Genomic DNA, 25543 nt, shown 5'->3' on the forward strand with positions numbered 1-25543 from the left:
CCTCTCGCTGTTTGATATAAAAACCTCTCAATAATAATTGAAACGGGTGTCAGGGGGTCACGGGGAGAAGGCAGGAGAACGGGGTTAGGAGGAAGAGATAGATCAGCCGCGATTGAATGGCGGAGTAGACTTGATGGGCCGAATGACCTAACTCTGCTCCTATCACCTACGAAACAACTGTCGATTAACCTGGAATCCCTTCTGGAACCTTCTGAAGTCCAAGAATTTCAAACAAAATGACGCAGAAACTGCAGAAACTCCAAGGGTTTCCATTGCCGTACAATATTATTTTGTATTTGAAAAATAAAAAGAAATTATAATCTTAATCACATCAACATCCAAAAACACATGGTGGAGTTACAGTACAGTATCGCTATGTACACTGAAGAATGGGCTTCTCCGGTTTAATTATGCATACACTTTACATGAAGAAAGTTAATAATACATACACAACTTACTGTAAATATAACTATCACTTATGGCACTTTCCAGAGAAAGTTTCAGATATTTGGAGAGTTGACTCTGGGCCAAGGATGTCTGGTCACTGTTGTTTGACTCCAACTATCGTGGTGACTATCCATGCTAGCCAGAGCCAAGACCCCAAGAGAAATCCTCACAACATAATGCCCCAATCACTACATAAATTAAAGTTCCAGGCTGTGGTTGTACCTCTGAACACCTACATCATCAAGCTCGTCATGTCCCTCCATAAAATAAATACTGTTTTGACCAAAGTAGCTTACAATAACGATAAATGCCAAAGCTGTAAGAATACGAAGCATTGTAAAGCTCCCTGTCTATGAAAGAAAATAATATTACACAGTTATGTTACCGGAACAGATGTCGGTGAAGACGGACACAAAATGCTGGAGTAACTCAGCGGGACAGGCAGCATCTCCGGAGAGAAGGAAAAGGTGACGTTTTGGGTCGAGACCCTTCCTCAGGGAGGTATAGGAGCAGGGAGGTTCTGCTGCAGTTGTACAGGGCATTGGTGAGACCACACCTGGAGTATTGCGTACAGTTTTGGTCTCCTAATCTGAGGAAAGACATTCTTGCCATAGAGGGAGTACAGAGAAGGTTCACCAGATTGATTCCTGGGATGGCAGGACTTTCATATGAAGAAAGATTGGATAGACTCGGCTTGTACTCGCTGGAATTGAGGGGGGATCTTATAGAAACTTACAAAATTCTTAAGGGGTTGGACAGGCTATATGCAGGAAGATTATTCCCGATGTTGGGGAAGTCCAGAACAAGGGGTCACAGTTTAAGGATAAGGGGGAAGTCTTTTAGGACCGAGATGAGAAAGTTTTTTTTCACACAGAGTGGTGAATCTGTGGAATTCTCTGCCACAGGTAGTTGAGGCCAGTTCATTGGATATATTTAAGAGGGAGTTAGATGTGGCCCTTGTGGCTAAAGGGATCAGGGGGTTTGGAGAGAAGGCAGGTACGGGATACTGAGTTGGACGATCAGCCATGATCATATTGAATGGCGGTGCAGGCTCGAAGGGCCGAATGGTCTACTCCTGCACCTATTTTCTATGTTTCTATGTTTCACTCAGTCTGAAGAAGGGTCTCGACCTGAAACCTTCTCTCCAGAGGGTCTCGACCTGAAACTTCCTCTCCAGAGGTGCTGCTTGTCCCGCTGAGTTACTCCAGCATTTTCTGTCTGTCTTCGGTGTAAACCAGCATCTGCAGTTCCGCCCTACAACAGGTGCAGGCCGCTGAATGGCAAGGATTGTTTCAATCAAAGTCTTCTGAGACGCAGGACATTTGCCTTCTGGAAACCCAACCATTCATCACTCTACTGTGAAGGGTAATCCCTTCCCTCTCAACAACCCTCTCATCTGCCATGTTTCACCCTTGCTTGTGCTAGATCCCAGGAATACATGAGTGTATTAAAATGTCTTCAGTTGTTACAAACAAACTCATTAAAAATAAAATTAAGCTTTGGTGACTTTAATGCAACTGTGGTTTGAGAAACCCAAAGACAGAGTAAGAACCTATTCTGACCCAGACCAAAATAACTCTGGTTTCTTGCTCGGTCGCGTGGCACTTGGTGATTTAAGGTTCCTCACGAGAGAAGACCTACATTTCACTAGTCAAATCCCCGAACTACAGTTTTGCTAATTTTACCGAAGATAGACACAGAGTGCTGGAGTAACTTAGGGGGTCAGGCAGCATCTGTGGAGAACATGGATGGGTGATATCTCAGAGTGCTGGAGTAACTCAGCGGGTCAGGCAGCATCTCTGGAGAACATGGATAGGTGACGTTTCACAGAGTGCTGGAGTAACTCAGCGGGTCAGGCAGCATCTGTGGAGAGAAGGAATGGGTGACGTTTCAGGTTGGAACCCTTCTTCAGACTTTCTAATTTTCTTTGCCACCTCTGTCCAAAGTTAAATAGGGTGACACTGTACGGGTGCGTTAGCTGTACAAAAGGTGAAGAGGAATGCGCGGCACTGTGGTGAGTAAGACACAGAGTGCTGGAGTAACTCAGCGGGTCAGGCAGCATCTGTGGAGAACATGCATAGGTGATGTCACAGTGGCGCAGCGGTAGAGTTGCTGCCTCACAGCGCCAGGGACCCGGGTTCGATCCTGACTGCGGGTGCTGTCTGTATGGAGTTTGTACGTTCTCCTCGTGGCCTGCGGGGGTTTTCTCCAGGCGCTCAGGTTTCCTTCCACACTCCAAAGACGTGCAGTTTTGTAGGTTAATTGGCTTAGGTGAAATTATAAAGTTGTCTCTAGTGGGTGTAGGATAGTGCGAGTGTGGGAGGGGGACTGCTGGTTGGCATGGATTGGGTGGGCCGAAGGGCCTGTTTCCACGCTCTAAAGTCTCTAAAGTCTAAAGTAAAGAATCAGTAAGATGTCAATACACAGAGAGGGCTTCAGCCATTGGTGGGGGCAGGTCAGAGGGCGGGAGGTCAGAGGGCGGGAGGGGAACTGTCCCCATGTGGGGACAAGTGTGTCAGAGGTCGTCACGGGTTATGGGGAGAAGGCAAGAGAATGGGGATAGGAGGGAGAGATAGATCAGCCATGATTGAATGGGAGAGTAGACTTGATGGGCTGAATGGCCTGATTCAGCTCCTATCATTTTTGATCTTATGAGAGTTAGATAGAGCTCTCGGGGCTAGTGGAATCAAGGGGTATGGGGAGAAGGCAGGCACAGGTTATTGATTGTGGATGATCAGCCATGATCACAATGAATGGCAGTGCTGGCTCGAAGGGCCAAATGGCCTCCTCCTGCACCTATTTTCTATGTTTCTATGTTAACTGACTTAGCTTTGTCACGAAATGCACAAAGGGAAATGAGGAAACCCCAGCCTATCACCCACATTGTTGTTTATTTAAAATATTAAGGATGAAACTCAGATTTCTCCAGATACCGAGCTATTAAGAAGGAGCACTTTGTACGGAAATCTTAGATTAAGGCTTTAACTTCAGGCATTATTTGAATCTGCTTTAGATGGAAGAGGCCACGCCGACTAAATCGCTAGTGCCGAGACTCTTTCTTGATTAGCGTGGGTGTCAGGGGTTATGGGGAGAAGGCAGGAGAATGGGGTTAGAAGGGAGAGAGAGATCAGCCCTGATTGAATGGCGGAGTAGACCTGATGGGCCGAATGGCCTAATTCTGCTCCTATCACCTACGAAACAACTGTCACTTACGAGTTTACGACCGCTAATCTGAATTTCAGGGAGCCTTAGATTTGCTGCCTGGTGAACATGATTTCACATCAATTGCTACACCTTGAAAACAGAGAGATGGCTTTTGGTTCCTCTACCTTAGCCGTGCAGTCAAAACAGGGCAAGGTTGTGTTGCTCAGCCAAGCCCTGTGTCGACTGCACGACAAGGCAGAGGAACCAAGAGCCATCTCTCTGTTTTCAACAAACCGTGTTACTCAAGAAACCAGGTGTTAATTTGGTCTGATCTTGGAGTTTTTGTTTGTGAGACTAACTTCCATCGCGTGCCGCTGAAGACCCGTGGGTGGGGGTGGGGGTGTCAGCCGGGCACCCATGTCTGGCTGCTGGTATGTGGGGCGGTGGGGTGGGAGACCATGTTAATGCCAATGTTCTGGGCGGGCAAGGCACAGTCGAAGTTGAAGTCCAGCTCTTCGTTGTCCATGAACTCGTTGAGGATGATGGACTCCACATCGCAGTCCAGGCTGCCGTGGAACATGTCCAAGTCCAGGTCAGCCGGGAACCTGTCGTGGCCGGCGGCGGCGGAGGCAGCGGCGAGGTGGTGGTGCGCCGCGTGGCAGTGCGCCAGCCGCGAGTCCGCGCCGTCCATCGGCACCAGGCCGTGTCCGGCCAGCGAGTGGATGTGGTGAGCCATGGCGGAGTGCATGTTGTGCATGTGGCCGGCGTTGCTGGATAAGGCACCGTTGCTGAGGGTGGCGCTGGGCGGCGGCGGCGCCGGGCGGTGGAACGGGTCACCGTTGATCAAGCGCGGCGACTGGGCGTTGAAGGGCGAGAGCGAGGCGTCGCTACACATCACCGCGTGTCTGTGGGCCGTGCCGGCCTGGGGCATCAGCGGGTCGCACTGGCTCATCATCACCTCCTTGTGCCGCAGGGACTCGGGGGTCAGCAGGTCCTGCAGCATGCGGTTACCGTAGTGGTTGATGGTGGAGAAGGTGACCTGCTTGTTCTCCTGGATAGTCTGCATGGGGGAGTGGCGCAGCAACGTGATGGCCGCCGGGCTGTACAGGGGCCCGCTGTAGACGCCTGCCGACGGGCACTTGGAACCGAAGGAGAAGCTGGAGCTGCGTGAGCGCAGGCAGGGCGCGGACACGTGCTGGGCCGGGCTCATGGCGTACTTGTCCTGCAGCTCTTCCAGAAGGTTCTCGGTCAGCGCCTCGTTCAGGTTGATGGTACCGGCCATGTCAGCCAGCCGGGGCAGCTCGGTCAGGCAGGGGCGAGGAGCCATGGAGGAGGGGGACAGGGCGCTGGAGGGGCTGGGGTAGAGGAGTGGAGACGAGGGGGTCTCCTCATCGTCCTCCAGCTCGCCCAACTCCGTGTTGGCCATGATGGGCGACAGCCTGCCGCTCAGTGTGCTGCCCGCAGAGTTGGCCCGCGACCGGAACTCGGTCCAAGCGTCAAACTCGTCGCCGGCGTGCGAGGCGGGGCTGCCCGACCACTTGGTGAGCTGGGACGAGGGGCTGCCCTCGTTGGCCTCCGGCCCGGTCTGCAGGCTGGCCTTCTTCTTGCTCGCCCCCCGCTTGCTCTTCAGGAACTTGGTGGTGCTGCTGTTGTCCATGGAGGCCGCCCGCCTCCGCGGGGACTTGCCACTCTTGGCCCCGTCCGGGTTGAGCATCCACCACGAGCTCTTGCCCGTCCCCTCGTTCTGCATCCGGATGAATCGGCTGTGCAGCGACAGGTTGTGCCGGATCGAGTTCTGGAACCACAGACACAAAGGAAAATGCCGAGTGAGACCGGGAACAAGGTCGGCACAGACTCGCACAACACACCAGCGTTCACCACACACCACACCAGCGTTCACCACACACCACACCAGCGTTCACCACACACCACACCAGCGTTCATCACACACCACACCAGCGTTCACCACACAACACACCAGCGTTCACCACACACCACACCAGCGTTCATCACACACCACACCAGCGTTCACCACACAACACACCAGCGATCACCGTACATCACACCAGCGTTCACCACACACCACACCAGCGTTCACCACACACCACACCAGCGTTCACCACACAACAAACCAGCGATCACCGTACATCACACCAGCGTTCACCACACACCACACCAGCGTTCACCACACACCACACCAGCGTTCATCACACACCACACCAGCGTTCACCACACAACACACCAGCGATCACCGTACATCACACCAGCGTTCACCACACACCACACCAGCGTTCACCACACAACAAACCAGCGATCACCGTACATCACACCAGCGTTCACCACACATCACACCAGCGTTCACCACACACCACACCAGCGTTCACCACACAACACACCAGCGATCACCGTACATCACACCAGCGTTCACCACACAACACACCAGCGTTCACCACACAACACACCAGCGTTCACCACACACCACACCAGCGTTCACCACACACCACACCAGCGTTCACCACACAACACACCAGCGATCACCGTACATCACACCAGCGTTCACCACACATCACACCAGCGTTCACCACACACCACACCAGCGTTCACCACACATCACACCAGCGTTCACCACACAACACACCGGCGATCACCATACATCACACCAGCGTTCACCACACACCACACCAGCGATCACCACACATCACAGCAGCGTTCACCACACCAGCGTTCACCACACAACACACCAGCGTTCACCACACAACACACCAGCGTTCACCACACAACACACCAGCGTTCACCACACAACACACCAGCGTTCACCACACACCACACCAGCGTTCACCACACACCGCGAGCAGTCCCCGACTACCACCCACCCCACTGGAGACCCGCGGACAACCACTGATCAGACAGAGGCAGAGATAGATAGATTCTTGTTCAGTATGGGTGTCAAGTAACTCAAATTTCACTGGTACATGTGACATTAAATTGATCTGAAATCTTGAGGGGTTACGGGGAGAAGACAGGAGAATGGGGTTAGGAGGGAGAGATAGATCAGCCATGATTAAATGTCGGAGTAGACTTGATGGGCTGAATGGCCTAATTCTACTCCTATTCCTTATGACTTTACTGGACTTTATCTTGCACTACAGGCTTGTACACACTGGAATTTAGAAGGATGAGAGGGGATCTTATCGAAACGTATAAGATTATTAAGGGGTTGGACACGTTAAAGGCAGGAAACATGTTCCCAATGTTGGGGGAGTCCAGAACAAGGGGCCACAGTTTAAGAATAAGGGGTAGGCCGTTTAGAACGGAGATGAGGAAAAACTTTTTCAGTCAGAGAGTTGTGAATCTGTGGAATTCTCTGCCTCAGAAGGCAGTGGAGGCCAATTCTCTGAATGCATTCAAGAGAGAGCTAGATAGAGCTCTTAAGGATAGCGGAGTCAGGGGGTATGGGGAGAAGGCAGGAACGGGGTACTGATTGAGAATGATCGGCCATGATCATATTGAATGGCGGTGCTGGGTCAAAGGGCCGAATGGCCTCCTCCTGCACCTATTGTCTATTGTCTAGGTACCACTGCTGATGGCAGCTCTTGTATGTGGCTTCAGTAGACTATATCAATAACCAAGGATCAGGAGTATGGCAATACTCTACTGGACTGTTTGTAAGATAAAGTGTTTCACTGTGTTAGCACTTCACACATGTAACAATAAAAGGACCATTGAACTAATGTGGTGCAGCGGGTAGAGCTGCTGCCTCACAGCGCCGGAGACCCGGGTTCCATCCTGACCACGGGTGCTGTCTGTATGGAGTTTGCACCTTCTCCCCGTGACCTGCGTGGGTTTCCTACCACACTCCAAAGCTGTGCAGGTTTGTAGGTTAATTGGCTGTGGTTAAAAAAATTGTAAATTGTTCCTAGTGATAGGTGGTCGGCACGGACTCGGTGGGCCGAAGGGCCTGTTTCCATGCTGTGTCACTAAAGTGTCAAGTCTAAAGTCTTTGATCCTTGCGGTGAAATGTTCGCTCAAAGCCTCACCACCGGCTCAGCTCAGAGTTTAGTTTAGTGTAGAGATACAGTGCAGAAACAGGCCCTTCGGCCCACCGAGTCCGTGCTGACCATCAATCCCCGCACATTAACGCTACCCTACGCACACTAGGGACAATTTACACTTATAACAAGCCAATTAACCTACAAACCTGTACGTCTTTGGAGTGTGGGAGGAAGCCGAAGATCTCAGAGAAAACCCACGCAGGTCACGGGGAGAACGTACAAACTCCGTACAGACGGCGCCCGTAGTCGGGATGGAACCTGGGTGTCCGGCGCTGCAAACCCTGTAAGGCAGCAACTCTACTGCTGCGCCACCGTGCCGCTCTTAGCACTCTGGATGCTGCTACTGGTCACAATGATCTAATGGCCTGATGTGGGGTTACGTAACATCCATCTCCAACGTCTGTTATCTGGCACTCCACCCAATGTTGTAGCTCTACCTGCTGAAATCAATCTGCAGCCTTGACTAAGCCTGGTTCATCAGTAATATGAGAGGGGGAGGGGGGGAGGGGGAAGGGGGGAGGGGGAAGGGGGGAAGGGGAGGGGGGAGGGGGGGAGGGGGTGGGGGAGGGGGAGGGGGAGAGGGAGGGGGAGAGGGAGGTAGCCTGCTGACTGGAATATCATATCGGTATCCTGCATGTACACAACGTTACATGATAGATGTAAAGCCATCTTGGTCATAATCTTCACAATAAAACAGGCACAGAATATATTGGACAAGGCATAAGATACAGGAACTGGATGGAGTTAGCCACCTAGCTTTGTAGAGTCACAGAGTGGTACAGCGTGGAAACAGGCCATTCGGCCCAACTTGTCCACACACCGACCAACATGTCCCACCTACACTAGTCCCACCTGCCTGCGTTTGGTCCACATCCCTCCAAACCTGTCCTATCCCTGTACCTGTCTAAATGTTTCTTAAATGATGCGATAGTCCCTGCCTTAACTACCTCCCCCAGCAGCTCGTTCCATACACCCACCACCCTTTGCGAAAAAGTTATCCCTCAGATTCCGATTAAATATTTTTTATCACTTTGCATGCGTTCTAAACTCTGCAATAACAACGCAAGCCTTTCTTAATTCGAAGAAAAGAAATCTCTCCATTAAACTACTAATTCAAGAATCTTTTGTGCCTTTACTTCTAAAGAACATTAGGCATCGGACCAATTCCAGACTGAAAAAAAACTTTTATTTTCTTTCAAGAACTCCACCCCCCCACGAAGTTCCTAGTTATCTAAGCCCGCGTGTGTGTGTGTGTGTGTGTGAGTGAGTTTGCGGAGGTGGTTTCTAAATTTCCTCTTGTTTGTGACCTTTGTTCCAGTTCCCATCTGGCAGCGATAGAGAGGTTTTTTTTATTGTTAAGCCCAGGGTTCCATTGTGCAGTCCGAAGACAGGCACAAAATGCCAGAGTAACTCAGCGGGACAGGCAGCATCTCTGGAGAGAAGGAACGGGTGACGTTTTGGGTCGAGAACCTTCTTCTCCATTGTACAGTCATTGGAAAGCAGAGAGATCAGATGGGAGGGTGGGGGGGGGGGGGGGATGGTCAGGAATTCCTGACCGATTTGAGATTGGAGCCATTGGAGAGTCGAAGGGATTGAACTGGCACTGAAACAGACCCTTCGCCCATCGAGTCCGTACTGACCATTTTGCCCACGATCTTGTACCCACATTTGCCCACTTACAACAACGTCCATCTGTGCCTTTCCGATTTCGGGCGGCACTGCTAAACTCAGACCCTGGCCAAAGACACAAAGTGCTGGAGTAACCTATGAATTACTTGCATAAATGTTTGTTGTGCTTTAAACCTGCAGTATGATTATCATTGTCACTCATAAGTTCATGTTCATAAGTTCTAGGAGCAGAATTACTAGCCACTTACTAAGTGAAACGCACTGTCTCGTAATTTGTAGTGTGTGAGAAGGAACTGCAGGTGCTGGTTTACACCGCAGATAGACACAAAGCGCTGGAGTAACTCAGCGGGTCAGGCAGCGTCTCTGGAGAGAAGGAATGGGCGATGTTTCAGGTCGAGAGCCTTCCAGCAGAAGGTACAGAAGCTTGAAAGCGCGGACCACCAGACTCAGGAACACCTTCTTCCCCTCTGTTATCAGGCTTCTGAAAGGTCCTGGAGACTTTAGACTTTAGACATACAGCATGGAAAGAGGCCCTTCGGCCCACTGCATTGGACACTAGGGTTGCCAACTGTCCCGTATTAGCCGGGACATCCCGTATTTTGGGCGCAATTGGTTTGTCCCGTACGGGATCGCACTTATGGCTAGTAATTCTGCTCCTAGAACTTAGATACAGAGGTAAGGAAGTGTAAGGTGTGAGAACGAGACATCAAAGGGGATGGAGGTCAAGGACAATGTCGAATAGATCATTGTTAGTTCGGAGAAGGTAACAACAAAGCAAACGGAGATAAAATCTTTGGTTTAAACTTCGGTTGATCCTCGGATTTAACCAGCATCTGCAGTTCCTTCCGACCCACCCTGGACGTTTCCACCAGGTCATCGCTGCAGTGTGCCACGCAAACTGTCTAGGGGCGGCACAATGGGTGGTGCAATGGTAGAGTTGCTGCCTTACCGTGCCTGGGGCTTTAGGGGGGTGTGGGCCAAACGCAGGCAGGTGGGACTAGTGTAGATGGAGCGTGCTGGTCAGCGTGGGCAAGGTGGGTCGAAGGGCCTGTTTCCACACTGTAACATCATTGTGACTTGTGCAGAGTGAATCTACAATCTACAATCTACAATTAGGTGCTGCCCAGGTGATCTATTTCAGTGGTGTTGTTTGAGGAATAGATATTTGCCACGATATCCAATATCCCCATCTCCTCTTTAAAAGACTGACACGTGATCTTTGACATCTATTTGATGGATGTCAAAGATCGCGTGTCAACAAAACGATCATATTCTTCCCCCATCGAGGACAGAGACGTTTATGTTTGCATTACTGCACGCTGCAGACCATCTGAAAATGTAATCTGGACATTGGGAATTATCCCTAGTGTGGGTAGGATAAAGTGAATGTGTGGCAGTGAGGGCTCGATGGGCCAAAGGGCCTGTTTCTGCCCAGTGTCTCTAAAACTAAACTAAATTAATCCCAAAGATGTGAGGTGGTTCATTTTGGAAAGTCAACCAGGCAAAGGACAAATACAGTACATGATTAAATATGAAGACAGACATAAAATGCTGGAGTAACTCAGCGGGACAGGCAGCATCTCTGGAGAGAAGGAATGGGTGACGTTTCGGGCTGAGACCCTTCTTCAGAATGGTTAGGGATAAGGGAAACGAGAGATACAGACGATGATGTAGAGAGATAAAGAACAACGAATGAAAGATACGCAAAGAAGTAACGATGATAAAGGAAACAGGCTGTTGTTATCTGTTTGATGGGTGAGAACGAGAAGCTGGTGCGACTTGGGAGGGGGAGGGATGGAGAGAGAGGGGATGCCTGGGTTACTTGAAGTTAGAGAAATCAATATTCATACTAAGGAACGTTGATGAACAGAGAAACCGAGAGATCCTAGACAACGGTGGCGCAGCGGGTAGAGCTGCTGCCTTCCCAGCGCCAGAGACCCGGGTTCCATCCTGACTACTGGCGCTGTCTATACGGAGTTTGCACGTTCTACCCGTGACCGTGTGGGTTTTCTCCGGGTGCTCTGGTTTCCTCCCACACTCCAAAGACGTCCGGGTTTGTAGGTTAATTGGCTTCGGTAAAAATTGTAAATTGTCCCTAGTGTGTAGGATAGTGTTAGTGTGCGGGGATCGCTGGTCGGTGCGGACTCGGTGGGCCTGTTTCCACAAAATCAAACTAAACTAAACTAATCTGAACTAAACTAAGGTGCTAGACAGACAGACACAAAATGCTGGAGTAACTCAGCGGGTCAGGCAGCATCTGTGGAGAACATGGATAGGTGACGTTTTGGGACCAGGATTCTTCTTCAGTCTGAAGAACAGTCCTGACCCAAAATGTCACCTCAGTCCGAGACGTCACCTATCCATGTTCTCCACAGATGCTGCCTGACCCGCTGAGTTACTCCAGCACTCTGTATCTTATTTTCTCCATGTAAATCTCCCTTGCCACCATCTGCCCTGACACTTGGTGCAGTGTGGTGACCAGGGCTGATCACAGGACCTCTGCGTACAATATGTTCCCGCTGGTTTACTGCAATTTTAACATATTAACTTTGTGTCCTTTTTGGTAAACCAGCATCTACAGTTCCTTGTGTCTACATTTAGTCAAATACTGGTTTTGCAAGGTTACGGCGTGAAACGTCACCTATTCCTTTTCACCAGGGATGCTGCCTGACCTCGTTGAGTTATTCCAGCATTTGCATTTCTCTATCTTCAGCACAAACCAGCATCTACAGTTCATTCCTACACATTTTGTCGACATTTGGTCTCCAGTTGAGTCATCCATCCTCAGGAGGGGGACTTGAATTCACCATCTTCTCACGAGGAGCCAGGATAGCAGCCACTGACCCGTGACTAACGCCAGCCCACAAGAAGTGACGAGGTGCTAAATCCTTTGACGATGGGAAGGTTGGACGTCAGTGGTCAGTCGTGACCAACAAGGACTCTGTGTTCCAGTTGAACAGTTGGGTGAGGGAGTTGAAGAGTTCAGAGTGAGGAGCACATCGCTGACTCACAACTGCTATTAGCATCACAATGGCCAACGATGGCAAAGAGATGGTATTAAAAACTACATCATAACAGCCACAGCTGATGTGTTGCAGGCAGTGTTCCCTGTAATTATGTGTTACCGTGGCTCCTGATCTCAGAACGACCGTGTCGCCATCAATCCCAGCCCTTCCTCCACACATTATCCTTTCACCTGATGACACCAGTCAACCGAGCAATCCAATTATACCGGCAGGGAGCACAACGTGTCTGACACCAAAATTAAAGGTGCAGTAAGTCAGAGTTCTGAACTCTTGAACGCTGCGTTATAATTAAGAGTTCTCGTCAAAATGCAAGGTTAGCCTGGAGCTTTGACTCAACTTCTTCAGCCAGAGGGTGGTGAATCTGTGGGATTCTTTGCCACCGAAGGCTGTGGAGGCCACAAGTCAGTGGATATATTCAAGGCAGAGACAGACAGATTCTTGGTCAGTGCGGGTGTCAGGGGTTACGGGGAGAAGGCAGGAGAATGGGGCTAGGAGGGAGAGATAGATCAGCCACGATTGGATGGTGGAGTAGTCCTGATGGGCCGAATGGCCTAATTCTGCTGCTATCACTTGTGACCTTATGAACGCACAGGTGCGCTGAGGGTGCAGTGGGTAATTAAATGAAATGGATGTGTGGGTCATCAGTACTAACTGCTGCAATCATTGCCACAACTTAGCAGACAAGGATTTGGCTGAAGAAGGTTTCCGACCCGAAATGTCTTCACGATAAACCAGCATCTGCAGTTCATTTCTACACATGATCCTCACATATTTGCTTCAGGAATGACTGTGGCCAGCACTACACTACAAATAGCATGGTGGCGCAGAGGTAGAGTTGCTGCCTCACAGCGCCAGAGACCCAGGTTCCATCCTGACTACGGTACGGAGTTTGTACGTTCTCCCCGTGACCTGCATGGGTTTTCCCCTGAGATCTTCGGTTTCCTCACACTCCAAAGACGTGCAGATTTGCAGGCTGATTGGCTTGGTATAAGTGTAAGATTGCCCGGAGCGTGTGTAGGATAGTGCTAATGTGTGGGGATCGCTGGTCGGTGTGGACTCGGAGGGACGAAGGGCCTGTTTCTGCGCTGCATCTCTAAACAAACTATTCTGCAGTTTCTTTCTACACATGATAGTGACATAATGGCTTTAGCCAAAGTCTGCAGAAGGGTCCCGACCCGAAACGTCACCCATTCCTTCCCTCCAGTGATGCTGCTTGTCCCGCTGAGTTACTCCAGCGTTTTGGAGAGAAGGAAATCTTCTATCTTCGGTGTAAAGCAGCATCTGCAGTTCCTTCCTACACAATTTATAAGACAGTACTTCTTATCTGTTCCGCAAGTGGTTCTCCTTCCCGTTTGTTCCTGGTTGGTTGTCCAGGAATTCTCTGGGCAGATTGGGAAACGATAATGCTAAAAGAATGCAGAGATGCAGACATTTTCTTGCCTTCCATCACAGTGAGGGGGTGTCTGGAGGAGTCACTGTGATGGATGTTTGTGTTAAAATTGTGTGTCTTTGGAAACAATTAAAAAAGACATTAAAATTAGATAATTTATCACTTTTTCTTCCAATTGTGAATAATCCTTTGTTTAAGCCTTCATGGGTAGACGGGGGTTTTACACAATGGAAGGATTATGGAATTAAAAATATGGGACAACTTTATAAGGAAGGCACCTTTCTGACATTTCAGGAGTTGCAACAGACTTATGGTCTTCGTGGAAATGATTATTTCAGATATCTTCAACTTAGAGATTATGTAAAATCGAACTCCCAAAATTTTCGAATTAGAAATTCAGAAATTCTTGATGAATGTTGGAACAAACATCCTAATACAGAAAAATTAATATCTTATATATATAATATCTTATTAGACAGTGACATTCCCTCCACGGACTTATACAGACAAAAATGGGAAAAAGAATTAAACCAAGTAATAACGAAAGATACTTGGGAAGAAAGTTTGCAACAAATACATCAGTGTTCACTAAACGCCAGACATTCTCTAATACAATTTAAAGTAATACATAGGTTACACTATTCAAAAACAAAACTACATAAAATTTTCCAACATATCTCACCTAAATGTGATAAATGTCAACATTTAGAAGCTACATTATTTCATATGTTTGCAAACTGTATAAAAATTAAAAAATTCTGGGTAAATATTTTTAGCATAATATCTAAAGTAACCAGCACACAATTGGACCCAGATCCAAAATTAATTATACTCGGAATATTAGAATTAAATCAAACATTTAGAACAACACAAAGAAACTTTATTGATTATAGTTTAATAACAGGAAAAAAATTAATTCTAAAATTTTGGAAAGGCACTACGGCCCCCACAATCAAAATGTGGATTATAGAAATGACGGAGACCTTAAACGTGGAAAGAATCAGATTTTCCCTGTTGGACAAACAGGAATTATTCATTGGAATATGGTCTCCTTTTATTGATTACTTAAAGGGTCAGAATAGTTCAGCACAGGAACCTGACTAGCACTCGGACTAAAGAATGGATGAAATGCTATACTTTGAAATGTACGAATATATCTCGAATGAAGTTTTTGTTATTTTAATAAATTTTTCCATTCTTCTTTAACTAACTTTTTCCTTATTTTTTTTTTTTTTTTTTTTTTAATTTGTTTTTGTTTTTATTTTTCTTCTCTCTCTTTTCTTTCTTTACTTCATCTATTTCTTTAGTTCTATTTTGTTTAAAAAAAAAAAAGGGGCAAAAGGTATTGGAGACAATATAATAATAATTGACAATATTATCAATTTAAAAATGTATGACTGTAAAGATGTAAACAGGTTATGTGCCTATCTCCAATAAAAATTAAAAAAAAAAAAAAAAAAAAAAAAAAAAAAAAAAAATTGTGTGTCTTGTGTCTTTTACTCTGTACTGTCGTGGCTGCGTGGCAAATGATTTTCGTTCAGTTCATTTTGAATGACAATAAAGGCAATTCAGATTCAGATTCAGATGGAGCAGGAGGCTGGTCCAGGCTTATAGAAACTTACAAAATTCTTAAGGGGTTGGACAGGCTAGATGCAGGAAGATTGTTCCCGATGTTGGGGAAGTCCAGAACAAGTGGTCACAGTTTAAGGATAAGGGGGAAGTCTTTTAGGACCGAGATGAGAACGGTTTTTTTCACACAGAGAGTGGTGAATCTGTGGAATTCTCTGCCACAGAAGGTAGTTCTCTGCCAGTTCATTGGCTATATTTAAGAGGGAGTTAGATGTGGCCCTTGTGGCTAAAGGGATCAGGGGGTATGGAGAGAAGGCAGGTACAGGTTACTGAGCTGGATGATCAGCCATGATCATATTGAGTGGCGGTGCAGGCACGAAGGGCCGAATGGCCTACTCCTGCACCTATTTTCTATGTTTCTATGTAACGTGCAACCAAGACTCTGCATGGGGGAATTCTCCCCTCCTCTAGTAACGGCATCACAATCTTTGTTCACAACCGTTGAACTCCGGCCAGCGACAGATTTGCCAGAAGCTGTGATCAGGTAAAACAGGCAAACATTCCAGGGGAATCCCACTGTAATGTCGATTGGCCCACATCAGCAGAACCGACTCCTCCCTGCAATTTGACCACGGTATCTTAATGAACATTTTTAGAACTTTCCAAAGGTTGGCGTTCGCCTCAGTGAGCAGCCACAATGCCCCTGCCAGCACACCGTCAAAGAAGGGCGGTCACGGTGGCGCAGCGGTAGAGTTTTTGCCTTACAGCGAATGCAGCGCCAGAGACCCGGGTTCCATCCCGACTACGGGCGCTGTCTGTACGGAGTTTGTACGTTCTCCCCGTGACCTGCGTGGGTTTTGTCCGGTGGGCCGAAGGGCCTGTTTCCGCACTGTATCTCTAAACTAAACTAAACTAAATAGGCACAGACGGCTGTGGAGGCCAAGTCAATGGACATTTTCTGGGCAGAGATTGACAGATTCTTGATCAGTACGGGTGTCAGGGGTTACGGGGAGAAGGCAGGAGAATGGGGTTGAGGGGGAGAGATAGATCGGCCATGACTGAATGGCAGAGTAGACTCGTTTTATCTTTAGTTTTAGAGATACAGCGCGGGAACAGGCCCTTCGGCCCATCGGGTCCGCGCCGACCAGCGATCCCTGTATATTAACACTATCCTACACACACTAGGGACAATTTGACACTTACACCAAGCCAATTTACCTACAAACCCGCACGTCTTTGGAGTGTGGGAGGAAACCGAAGATCTCAGAGAAAACCCACGCAGGTCACGGGGAGAACGTACAAACTCCGTACAGACAGCGCCCGTAGTCAGGATCGAACCCGGGTCTCGGGCGCTGCAAGCGCTACAAGCGCTGAAAGGCAGCAACTCTACCGCTGCGCCACCAAGGCCACCCTTGATGGGCCGAATGGCCTAATTCTGATCCTATCACTTATGAACTTTCGAACTTTGTGTCTTTTTTTTGTCAAAGGCAAGTCATTCACGATGAGGACATGGTGGTTGTTGATCACTTGGTCTCCTGGTGCCCACTCTTCATGAAAGGAGGCTTAGTAAAACATTCCTACCTGTCCCCCCCCACACACCTGATCTCCAACCCCACCTCTGCCCAGTTCACCACGGATAAACCCAATGGCTGCCAACTCCACACCTGGCTGGCCGAAGATTCCAAAGATTCACGACCCTCAGAGAGAGGAAGTCCCCATAACACGTCTATGTTCAAATGGACAACGCCTTATTCTGTGATTATGCCCCTACTGTAGAGTGGTAGAGTCGCCTGGTATGGAAAAAGGCCCTTCAGCCCAAGTCATCCATGCTGGCCAATCTGTTTCCTGAGCTCATTCATCTGTCCACGTTTGGTCCACATCCCTCTAAACCATTCCTATCCATGTACCTGTCCAAATGTCTTTTAAATATTGTTATAGTCCCTGCCTCAACCATTTCCTCTGATCATATTGAACGGCGGTGCGTACAGGCTCGAAGGGCCGAATGGCCTACTCCTGCACCTATTTTCTATGTTTCTATGTTTCTAACCCGTCCCATACACCCGCCACCCTCTGTGTGGAAAAGGTTGCCCCTCAGGTTCCATTTAAACCTTGCTCACCTCAAACCCATGCCCTCCGGTTCTCAATTCCCCAACGATGGGACAAATTATCTGTGTCCAGATTTGGGGGATTGAGGACCAGAGGACAGAGGTTTAAGGGGGGAAAAGATTTAATAGGAGCCTGAGGGGTAACCTTTTTACACAAAGGGTGATGGGTGAATAGAACGAGCTGCCGGAGGAGGTAGTTGGGGCTGGGACTATCATAACATTTAAGAGGGGCGTGGCTGTGTTCTGCAGCTGCGGCTCACCGGCAATCTCTCCGTTTTTTTTGTGTGTTTGTTTTGTCATTGTCGATGTTAAATGTACGTTTTGTTTTATTTTTAATTCTGTGTATGTAGGGGGGTGGTGGGGGGGTTGGGGGAAACCTTTTTTTAAATCTCCTCCTCAACGGAGATGCGACCTTTACCGTGTCGTATCTCCGTTCGCGCTACGGCCTAACATCGTGGAGTCGGCGGCCTCCAGCTGGGATCGACCTCGAAGACTCCGGTCGCAGGGCCTGGACTTACCATCTCGGAGGCTTCGGCCTTGGGCCCTGCAGACCGCAACATCGGGAGCTCGCAGGTCCCTGGCTGGCGACCGGCTTTTGGGAGCTCCAGCCGTAGCAGCTTCGACCGCCCCGAAGCGCGAGGTACGATCAACCCGCCCGCAGGCCCTTCATCACCCTGCGTGGCTCGGCCGCAGCACTTTCCATCGCCCGGTGGGGGCTCAGGACTTTCATCGGCCTGCTCGGCTCGGCCCTGGGACTTTCCATCGCCCGGTGGGGGCTTCAAGGGGTTGGGAGCCTCGATCGCCTCGTGGCGCCACGGGAGAAGAATGAGGAGGAGATAAGACGTTGCCTTCCATCACAGTGAGGGTGTGCCTAGAGCAATCACTGTGATGGCTGTTTTGTGTAAAAAATTGTATCTGTGTGTCTTGTGCTTTTTGATGTCTGCTGCCGGACCCTGACGTAAGAGAATAGAATAGAATAGAATAGTTCCTTTATTGTCATTGTAACATGAGCCATGTACAACGAAATTGTAAAATGTCAGCCAGTCAGTGCACCATTCAAACATTTCTAAAAGCTAACGATACATACAAGGTAAAATATTTTAAAAAAGATAAACAACTAAAATAAATATCATGAAAATAGCACGCATAAACACCCAACCCTACATCCTTCTGTCGATTTCACAGTCTCTTATTATGTATCGCCCCTGCGTTCCTTGGCGGCTACATTTAGTGCCTTTATAGCAGTGGGGTAAAAAGGAACGCTGGCGTTGAGTATTCGCCGCTTTTCCGTCAGGATAGTTTGTCTGTTTGTTTCTATGTTAATTGTATTTGTAAAGCGCTTTGAGCATGTGATAAGGCGCTATATAAAATAAATATATTATTATTATTATTATTATTAAGAAACATTTAGACAGGTACATGGATAGGGCAAGTTTAGAGGGATATGGGCCAAACGCAGACAGGTGGGAAGAGTGTAGAAGGGGCATGTTGGTTGGTGTGGGCAGGTTGGGCTGAATGGCCTGTTTCAATGCTGCATGACTTCATAACTCTACGTGTGGTGAGCCTGTCTATGGTCCACCATCTTAGACTCCCTCACCTGGAGGAATGCCTCTCTGTGCCAATCCCTGCCAATCCCACCACATTCATTGCCTCTGCTAGTTTCTGCTCCAGATCACATCCAGCAATTGTTCTTTTCACTTCCGATGCACCATCAGCATCCTCTCGTGTGTCGCTCCTCTGTGTATCGTCAGTCCAGTGGTCAAGACCGAGACATTGGGTGTTTTTAAGGCGGGTATTGACAGATTGTTGGTCAGTGCGGGTGTCAGGGGTTACGGGGAGAAGGCAGGAGAATGGGGTTAGGAGGGATAGATTGGCCATGATTGAATAATAATAATAATAATAATAATGCATTACATTTATATAGCACTTTTCATATACTCAAAGACGCTTTACAGGGATTTAGAGAACATTGGGAACTGAATAAATAGATAAATAAGTAAACGAACAGAGAAAGGAGACAGAAGGTGAGGTGACCTTCAGTGGTTGAAGGCAGTACTGAACAGGTGAGACTTCAGTGATGTTTTGAATGTGGTGAGTGAGGAGGAGTCTCTGACGGTTTGGGGTAGTGAGTTCCATAGGGTGGGAGCAGCAATGGAGAAAGCCCTGTCCCCCCAGGATCTGAGTTTGGTCCGGATGGGGGGGGATAGGAGATTGGCAGCAGCAGAGCGGAGGGTGCAGGTGGGAGTGTGCCTGTGGAGGAGGTCGGTCAGGTAGGATGCGGCCAGGTTATGGAGGGCTTTGTAGGTCATGAGGAGGATTTTGTACTGGATTCTCTGGGGGATGGGGAGCCAGTGGAGTTTGTAAAGGACGGGGGTGATATGGTCACGGATCGGGGTGTGGGTGAGTAGACGGGCAGCGGAGTTTTGAATGTATTGAAGTTTGTATGTATTGAATGTATTGAAGAATGTATTGACAGATTGTTGGTCAGTGCGGGTGTCAGGGGTTACGGGGAGAAGGCAGGAGAATGGGGTTAGGAGGGAGAGATAGATCGGCCATGATTGAATGGCGGAGTAGGCTATCCTGCAGTTCCTTTCTACACGTGGTAGTCACATACTGTCTTCTGGAATGCCTGGAGCCAAAGTCTGAGGAAGGGTCTCGAACTGAAACGTCACCCATTCCTTCTCTCCAGAGATGCTGCCTGACCCGCTGAGTTACTCCAGCTTTTTGTGTCGATCTTCGGTGTAAACCAGCATCTGCAGTTCCAGCCCACACCCACGACAAATTATAAGACAGTATGTATCACTTAGTAAGTGGCCAGCAATTCTGCTCCTAGAAATTATGGACATGAACTTATGAACGGCAATACTACAGGTATAAAGCACAACAAACATTTATGAAACTAATTCATGGGTTGCAGGATACTTGCTGAGATCATCAGAAATTTGAATATTTTATCTTTCGAAAACTTGCCACAAAAATATCCAGAGTCTTGTTACTTTTGTTTCATCACACTTTCTCTCCTGAGTTTCACTCTTCTCAGCTGAATATAAATAATATCTACCCTTACCAGAGATGCACAGATCCTCCCGGCATTATTTTTGTTGTGGTGGGAAGTGGTGACATTGTGTAAACAGGGCACCAACTTATCATGATGTTTGGCACAGACTTCTATGTACTGTTGTATGTTTGAGAAAGCAGCCAAGATAATCAAGGACCGTTCTCACTAGGGTTGCCAACTGTCCCGTATTAGCCGGGACATCCCGTATTTTGGGCAAAATTGGATTGGTCAATGGTGTCAAGTTAGGAAAAGGGGACATACAACGAGATCTGGGTGTCCTAGTGCATCAGTCACTGAAAGGAAGCATGCAGGTACAGCAGGCAGTGAAGAAAGCCAATGGAATGTTGGCCTTCATAACAAGAGGAGTTGAGTATAGGAGCAAAGAGGTCCTTCTGCAGCTGTACAGGGCCCTAGTGAGACCGCACCTGGAGTACTGTGTGCAATTGTACAGGGCCCTAGTGAGACCGCACCTGGAGTACTGTGTGCAGTTTTGATCTCCAATTTTGAGGAAGGATATTCTTGCTATTGAGGGCGTGCAGCGTAGGTTTACTAGGTTAATTCCCGGAATGGCGGGACTATCATATGTTGAAAGACTGGAGCGACTAGGCTTGTATACACTGGAATTTAGAAGGATGAGAGGGGATCTTATCGAAACGTATAAGATTATTAAGGGGTTGGACACGTTAGAGGCAGGAAACATGTTCCCAATGTTGGGGGAGTCCAGAACAAGGGGCCACAGTTTAAGAATAAGGGGTAGGCCATTTAGAACTGAGATGAGGAAAAACTTTTTCAGTCAGAGAGTTGTGAATCTGTGGAATTCTCTGCCTCAGAAGCCAGTGGAGGCCAATTCTCTGAATGCATTCAAGAGAGAGCTAGATAGAGCTCTTAAGGATAACAGAGTCAGGGGGTATGGGGAGAAGGCAGGAACGGGGTACTGATTGAGAATGATCAGCCATGATCACATTGAATGGCGGTGCTGGCTCGAAGGGCCGAATGGCCTACTGCTGCACCTATTGTCTATTTGTCCCGTACGGGACCGCCCTTGTCCCATATTAGGCCCATGGGCCGCTGTCGGTTGGGACAGTTTAGGAGTGTGTTCGCCTAACGGAGGTTGCGTAGTAACCCGCCTCCCGGCCCGGGCGGCCGCCATTGGTGGAGCGGGAGCACGTGGCCGCTGGCTGGGTGAGGTCACGTGGGGCGCGGGACGGTGACGTCACCTTGTCCCGTATTTGGGAGTGAGGATGTTGGCAACCCCTAGTGGATGTTGACTTTAGCAGAAACTGTGTAAGTGCCCTTTATGGGTGACTATTTGCACAGCGTAGGTACGCAAGCAAAACATTTCACTGTGGCTTGTCACTTGTGACAATAAAGTATTCATTCAATGGGACCTCATTGAAACGTACAGAATAGTGAGCGGCCTGGATAGAGTGGATGTGGAGAGGATGTGTCCACTAGTGGGAGAGTCTAGGACCAGAGGGCACAGCCTCAGAATAAAAGGATGTATCTTTAAGAAGGAGATGAGGAGGAATTCCTTTAGTCAGAGGGTGGTGAACCTGTGGAATTCATTGCCACAGAAGGCTGTGGAGGCCAAGTCAGTGGATATTTTTAAGGCAAAGATTGACAGATTCTTGATTAGTACGGGTGTCAGGGGCTATGGGGAGAAGGCAGGAGAATGGGGTTGAGATTGAGAGATAGATCAGCCATGATTGAATGGCGGAGTAGACTTGATGGGACGAATGTCCCAATTCTACTCCTTATACTCCTGAACTAGTTTAGTTGAGAGTTACAGCATAAGAACAGGCCCTTCGGCCCACCGAGTCCATCGATCATCGATCACCCGTTCACACTAGCACGATGTTATCCCACTCTCTCATTCACTGCCTATAAACGGCAACTCATGTAAAGGGCCAATTAACCTACAAACCAGCACGTCTTTGGGGATGTGGGAGGAAGCCGGAGCACCTGGAGTAAACCCACGTGGTCACGGGGAAATTGCAAACCCCACACAGACAGCACCCGAGGTCAGGATGGAACCCGGGTCTCTGGCGCTGTGAGACAACAGCTCTACCCGCTGCACCATCGTGCCGGGCATGTTGTATGTGGATGAGTTTCTTGTATTCTAGATATCAGCTTGGTTCCCCCCCTTTACATAACTAGAAACATACATAGATATGGATGCAGGAGGAGGCCATTCGGCCCTTCGAGCCAGCACCGCCATTCAATATGATCATGGCTGATCACCACCGGAATAAGTACCCCGTTCCTGATTGTTCTCCATATCCCTTGATTGCGTTAGCCCTAAGAGCTAAAGAAACGTTCTTCTCCTCGGCTACCCGACCTTTCCCAGCGTGGTGGCGCAGCGGTGAGGACTTAGCGGTCCCAGCATTGTGCTGTTGGGAATCAAAACACTGAGTCACCGCAGGTTATTACCCTCAGCCACACGTGACTTGTGGTGCTGAAAATCCCAGCAGCATCCCCTTCACCAAACCACAGAAACCCCCTAGATAGACACAGAATGCCGGAGTAACTCAGCGGGTCAGGCAGCATCTGTGGAGAACATGGATAGGTGACGTTTCACAGAGTGCTGGAGTAACTCAGCGGGTCAGGCAGCATCTGTGGAGAACATGGATCGGTGACGTTTCACAGAGTGCTGGAGTAACTCAGCGGGTCAGGCAGCATCTCTGGAGAACATGGATAGGTGACGTTTCACAGAGTGCTGGAGTAACTCAGCGGGTCAGGCAGCATCTCTGGAAAAAAGGAAGAGGTGATATTTCGGGTCAAGACCGTCCTTCAGATTGAAGTCGGTCTGAAGAAGGGTCTCGACCCGAAACGTCACCTATCCCTTCTCTCCAGAGATGCTGCCTGTCCAGCTGAGTAACTCCGACTTTTTATGTCTATCTTCGGTATAAACCAGCATCTGCAGTTCCTTCCTGCACATTTTCTTGCTACACTGCTCCAGTGTGAAATCTCCTCTCCCCAGGTTATGCCAACTTTGAAGAAGTTCTCCCACTCTCGCTGACGAGAATTCTGACATCTGACCCTTCCGTATCTCTGGGTTTCCCTCTCCCCTGACTCTCAGTCTGTAAAAGGTCTCAACCCAAAACGTTACCCATTCCTTCTCTCCAGAGATGCTGCCTGTCCCGCTGAGTTACTCCAACGTTTTGTGTCAGTCTTGTTGGTTATTAGACCTCCAGGGATGTAACCTTCTGATCAATAGCTTTAGCAACACGATAGGCCCTGTTGTGCTAACTGCAGAGGGATTCACAGCCTTGGTCAGATTCCCAATGCTCGTTCGCTTCCAGACCATTTTATCGGGGGGGCATCACAGTCTCGGTTTGAGAACCGCTCCATCCAAGACCGCCAGAAATTGCAGAGAATTGTGGACACAGCCCAGACCATCGCACAAACCAACCTCCCTTCCATTGACGTCATCTACACCTCACACTGCCTCGGCAAGGCCAGCAGCATCATCAAGGACCAGTCTCACCCCGGCCACTCCCTCTTCTCCCCTCTCCCATCGGGCAAGAGGTACAGAAGTGTGAAAACGCACACCTCCAGAATCAGAGACAGTTTCTTCCCGGCTGTTATCAGGCAACTGAACCGTCCCACCACAACCAGAGAGCAGTGCTGAACTACTATCTACCTCATTGGTGACCCTCGGACTATCCTTGATCGGACTTTGCTGGCTTCACCTTGCACTAAACGTTATTCCCTTACCATGTATCTGTACACTGTGGACGGCTCGATTGTAATCACGTATTGTCTTTCCGCTGACTGGTTAGCGCGCAACAAAAGCTTTTCACTGTACCTAGGTACACGTGACAATAAACTGAACTGAACAACTGAACGTTGCTGAGGATTCAGCCTGGGTTTACTCCCTGGCAGTCACACAACATCTCACAATTAAGATTCAAGCATTAATTTAAGCGTTGAAAATTCTGGACTACAACACAATGTCTTTTTTGTTTCACATTCTGACAACGACTGTTCTTCAGCACAGACGCCCTCTGGATCTTTTTCCCACACAGATCACAGATAAAGTGCTGAAAAATGTTGGATATCTTAACAGAATGAGGGCGGCACGGTGGCGCAGCGGTAGAGTTGCTGCCTCACAGCGCCAGAGACCCGGGTTCCATCCTGACTACGGGTGCTGTCAATAGACAATAGACAATAGACAATAGGTGCAGGAGTAGGCCATTCAGCCCTTCGAGCCAGCACCGCCATTCAATGCGATCATGGCTGATCACTATCAATCAGTACCCCGTTCCTGCCTTCTCCCCATACCCCCTCACTCCGCTATCCTTAAGAGCTCTATCCAGCTCTCTCTTGAAAGCATCCAACGAACTGGCCTCCACTGCCTTCTGAGGCAGAGAATTCCACACCTTCACCACCCTCTGTCTGGAGGGAGTTTGTACGTTCTCCCCGTGAACTGCGTGGGTTTTCTCCGGGTGATCCGGTTTCCTCCCACACTCCAAAGACGTACAGGTTTGTAGGTTAACTGGCTTCGGTAAAAATAATAAATGGTCCTTCGTGTGCGTAGGATAGTGTTTGTGAATGGGGATCGCTGGTCGGCGTCGAGTGGGTTTGCCGATGGGTGTAGGAAGGAACTGCAGATGCTGGGTTAAACTGAAGATGGACACAAGTTGCTGGAGTAACTCAGCGGGACAGGCAGCATCTCTGGAGCGAAGGAATGGGTGACGTTTCGGGTCGAGACCCTTCTTCAGCCTTCACCACTCTAGTCTGAAGAAGGGTCTCGACACGAAACGTCACCCATTCCTTCGTAGGTTAATTGACTTGATAGAAATGTAAAATTTTCTAGTGTGTGTAGGATCGTGTTAGTGTACGGGGATCGCTGGTCGGTGCGGACTCGGTAGGCTGAAGGGCCCATTTCCGCGCTGTATCTCTAAACTAAAGTAAACAAGGTCACTGAAATGTTAGACACAAAATGCTGCAGTAACTCAGCGGGTCAGGCAGCATCTCTGGAGAGAAGGAATGGGTGACGTTTCGGGTCGAGATCCTTCTTCAGACTTCAACCCGAAAGATTGAAAAGACTGGGCTTGTATTCACTGGAGTTTAGAAGGATGAGAGAGGATCTTATGGAGACATATAAAATTATAAAGTAA

The 25543-nt window shown here is 48.7% G+C and overlaps 1 protein-coding gene across 1 annotated transcript in view; it reads right to left on the bottom strand.

Moving 5' to 3' along the window:
* Positions 1 to 278: 278 nt before the first annotated feature.
* LOC144606936 (forkhead box protein O3-like) overlaps positions 279 to 25543 on the bottom strand; it is a 122042-nt gene continuing 96777 nt past the window's right edge. The window contains exon 3 of the mRNA XM_078423461.1: positions 279 to 5386. Coding sequence (XP_078279587.1) covers positions 3995 to 5386 — 1392 coding nt within the window. The 3' untranslated portion in view covers positions 279 to 3994. The remainder of the gene's footprint in view (positions 5387 to 25543) is intronic.

Source organism: Rhinoraja longicauda, chromosome 27, assembly GCF_053455715.1.
Source record: "Rhinoraja longicauda isolate Sanriku21f chromosome 27, sRhiLon1.1, whole genome shotgun sequence".
Lineage (NCBI taxonomy): Eukaryota > Metazoa > Chordata > Chondrichthyes > Rajiformes > Arhynchobatidae > Rhinoraja > Rhinoraja longicauda.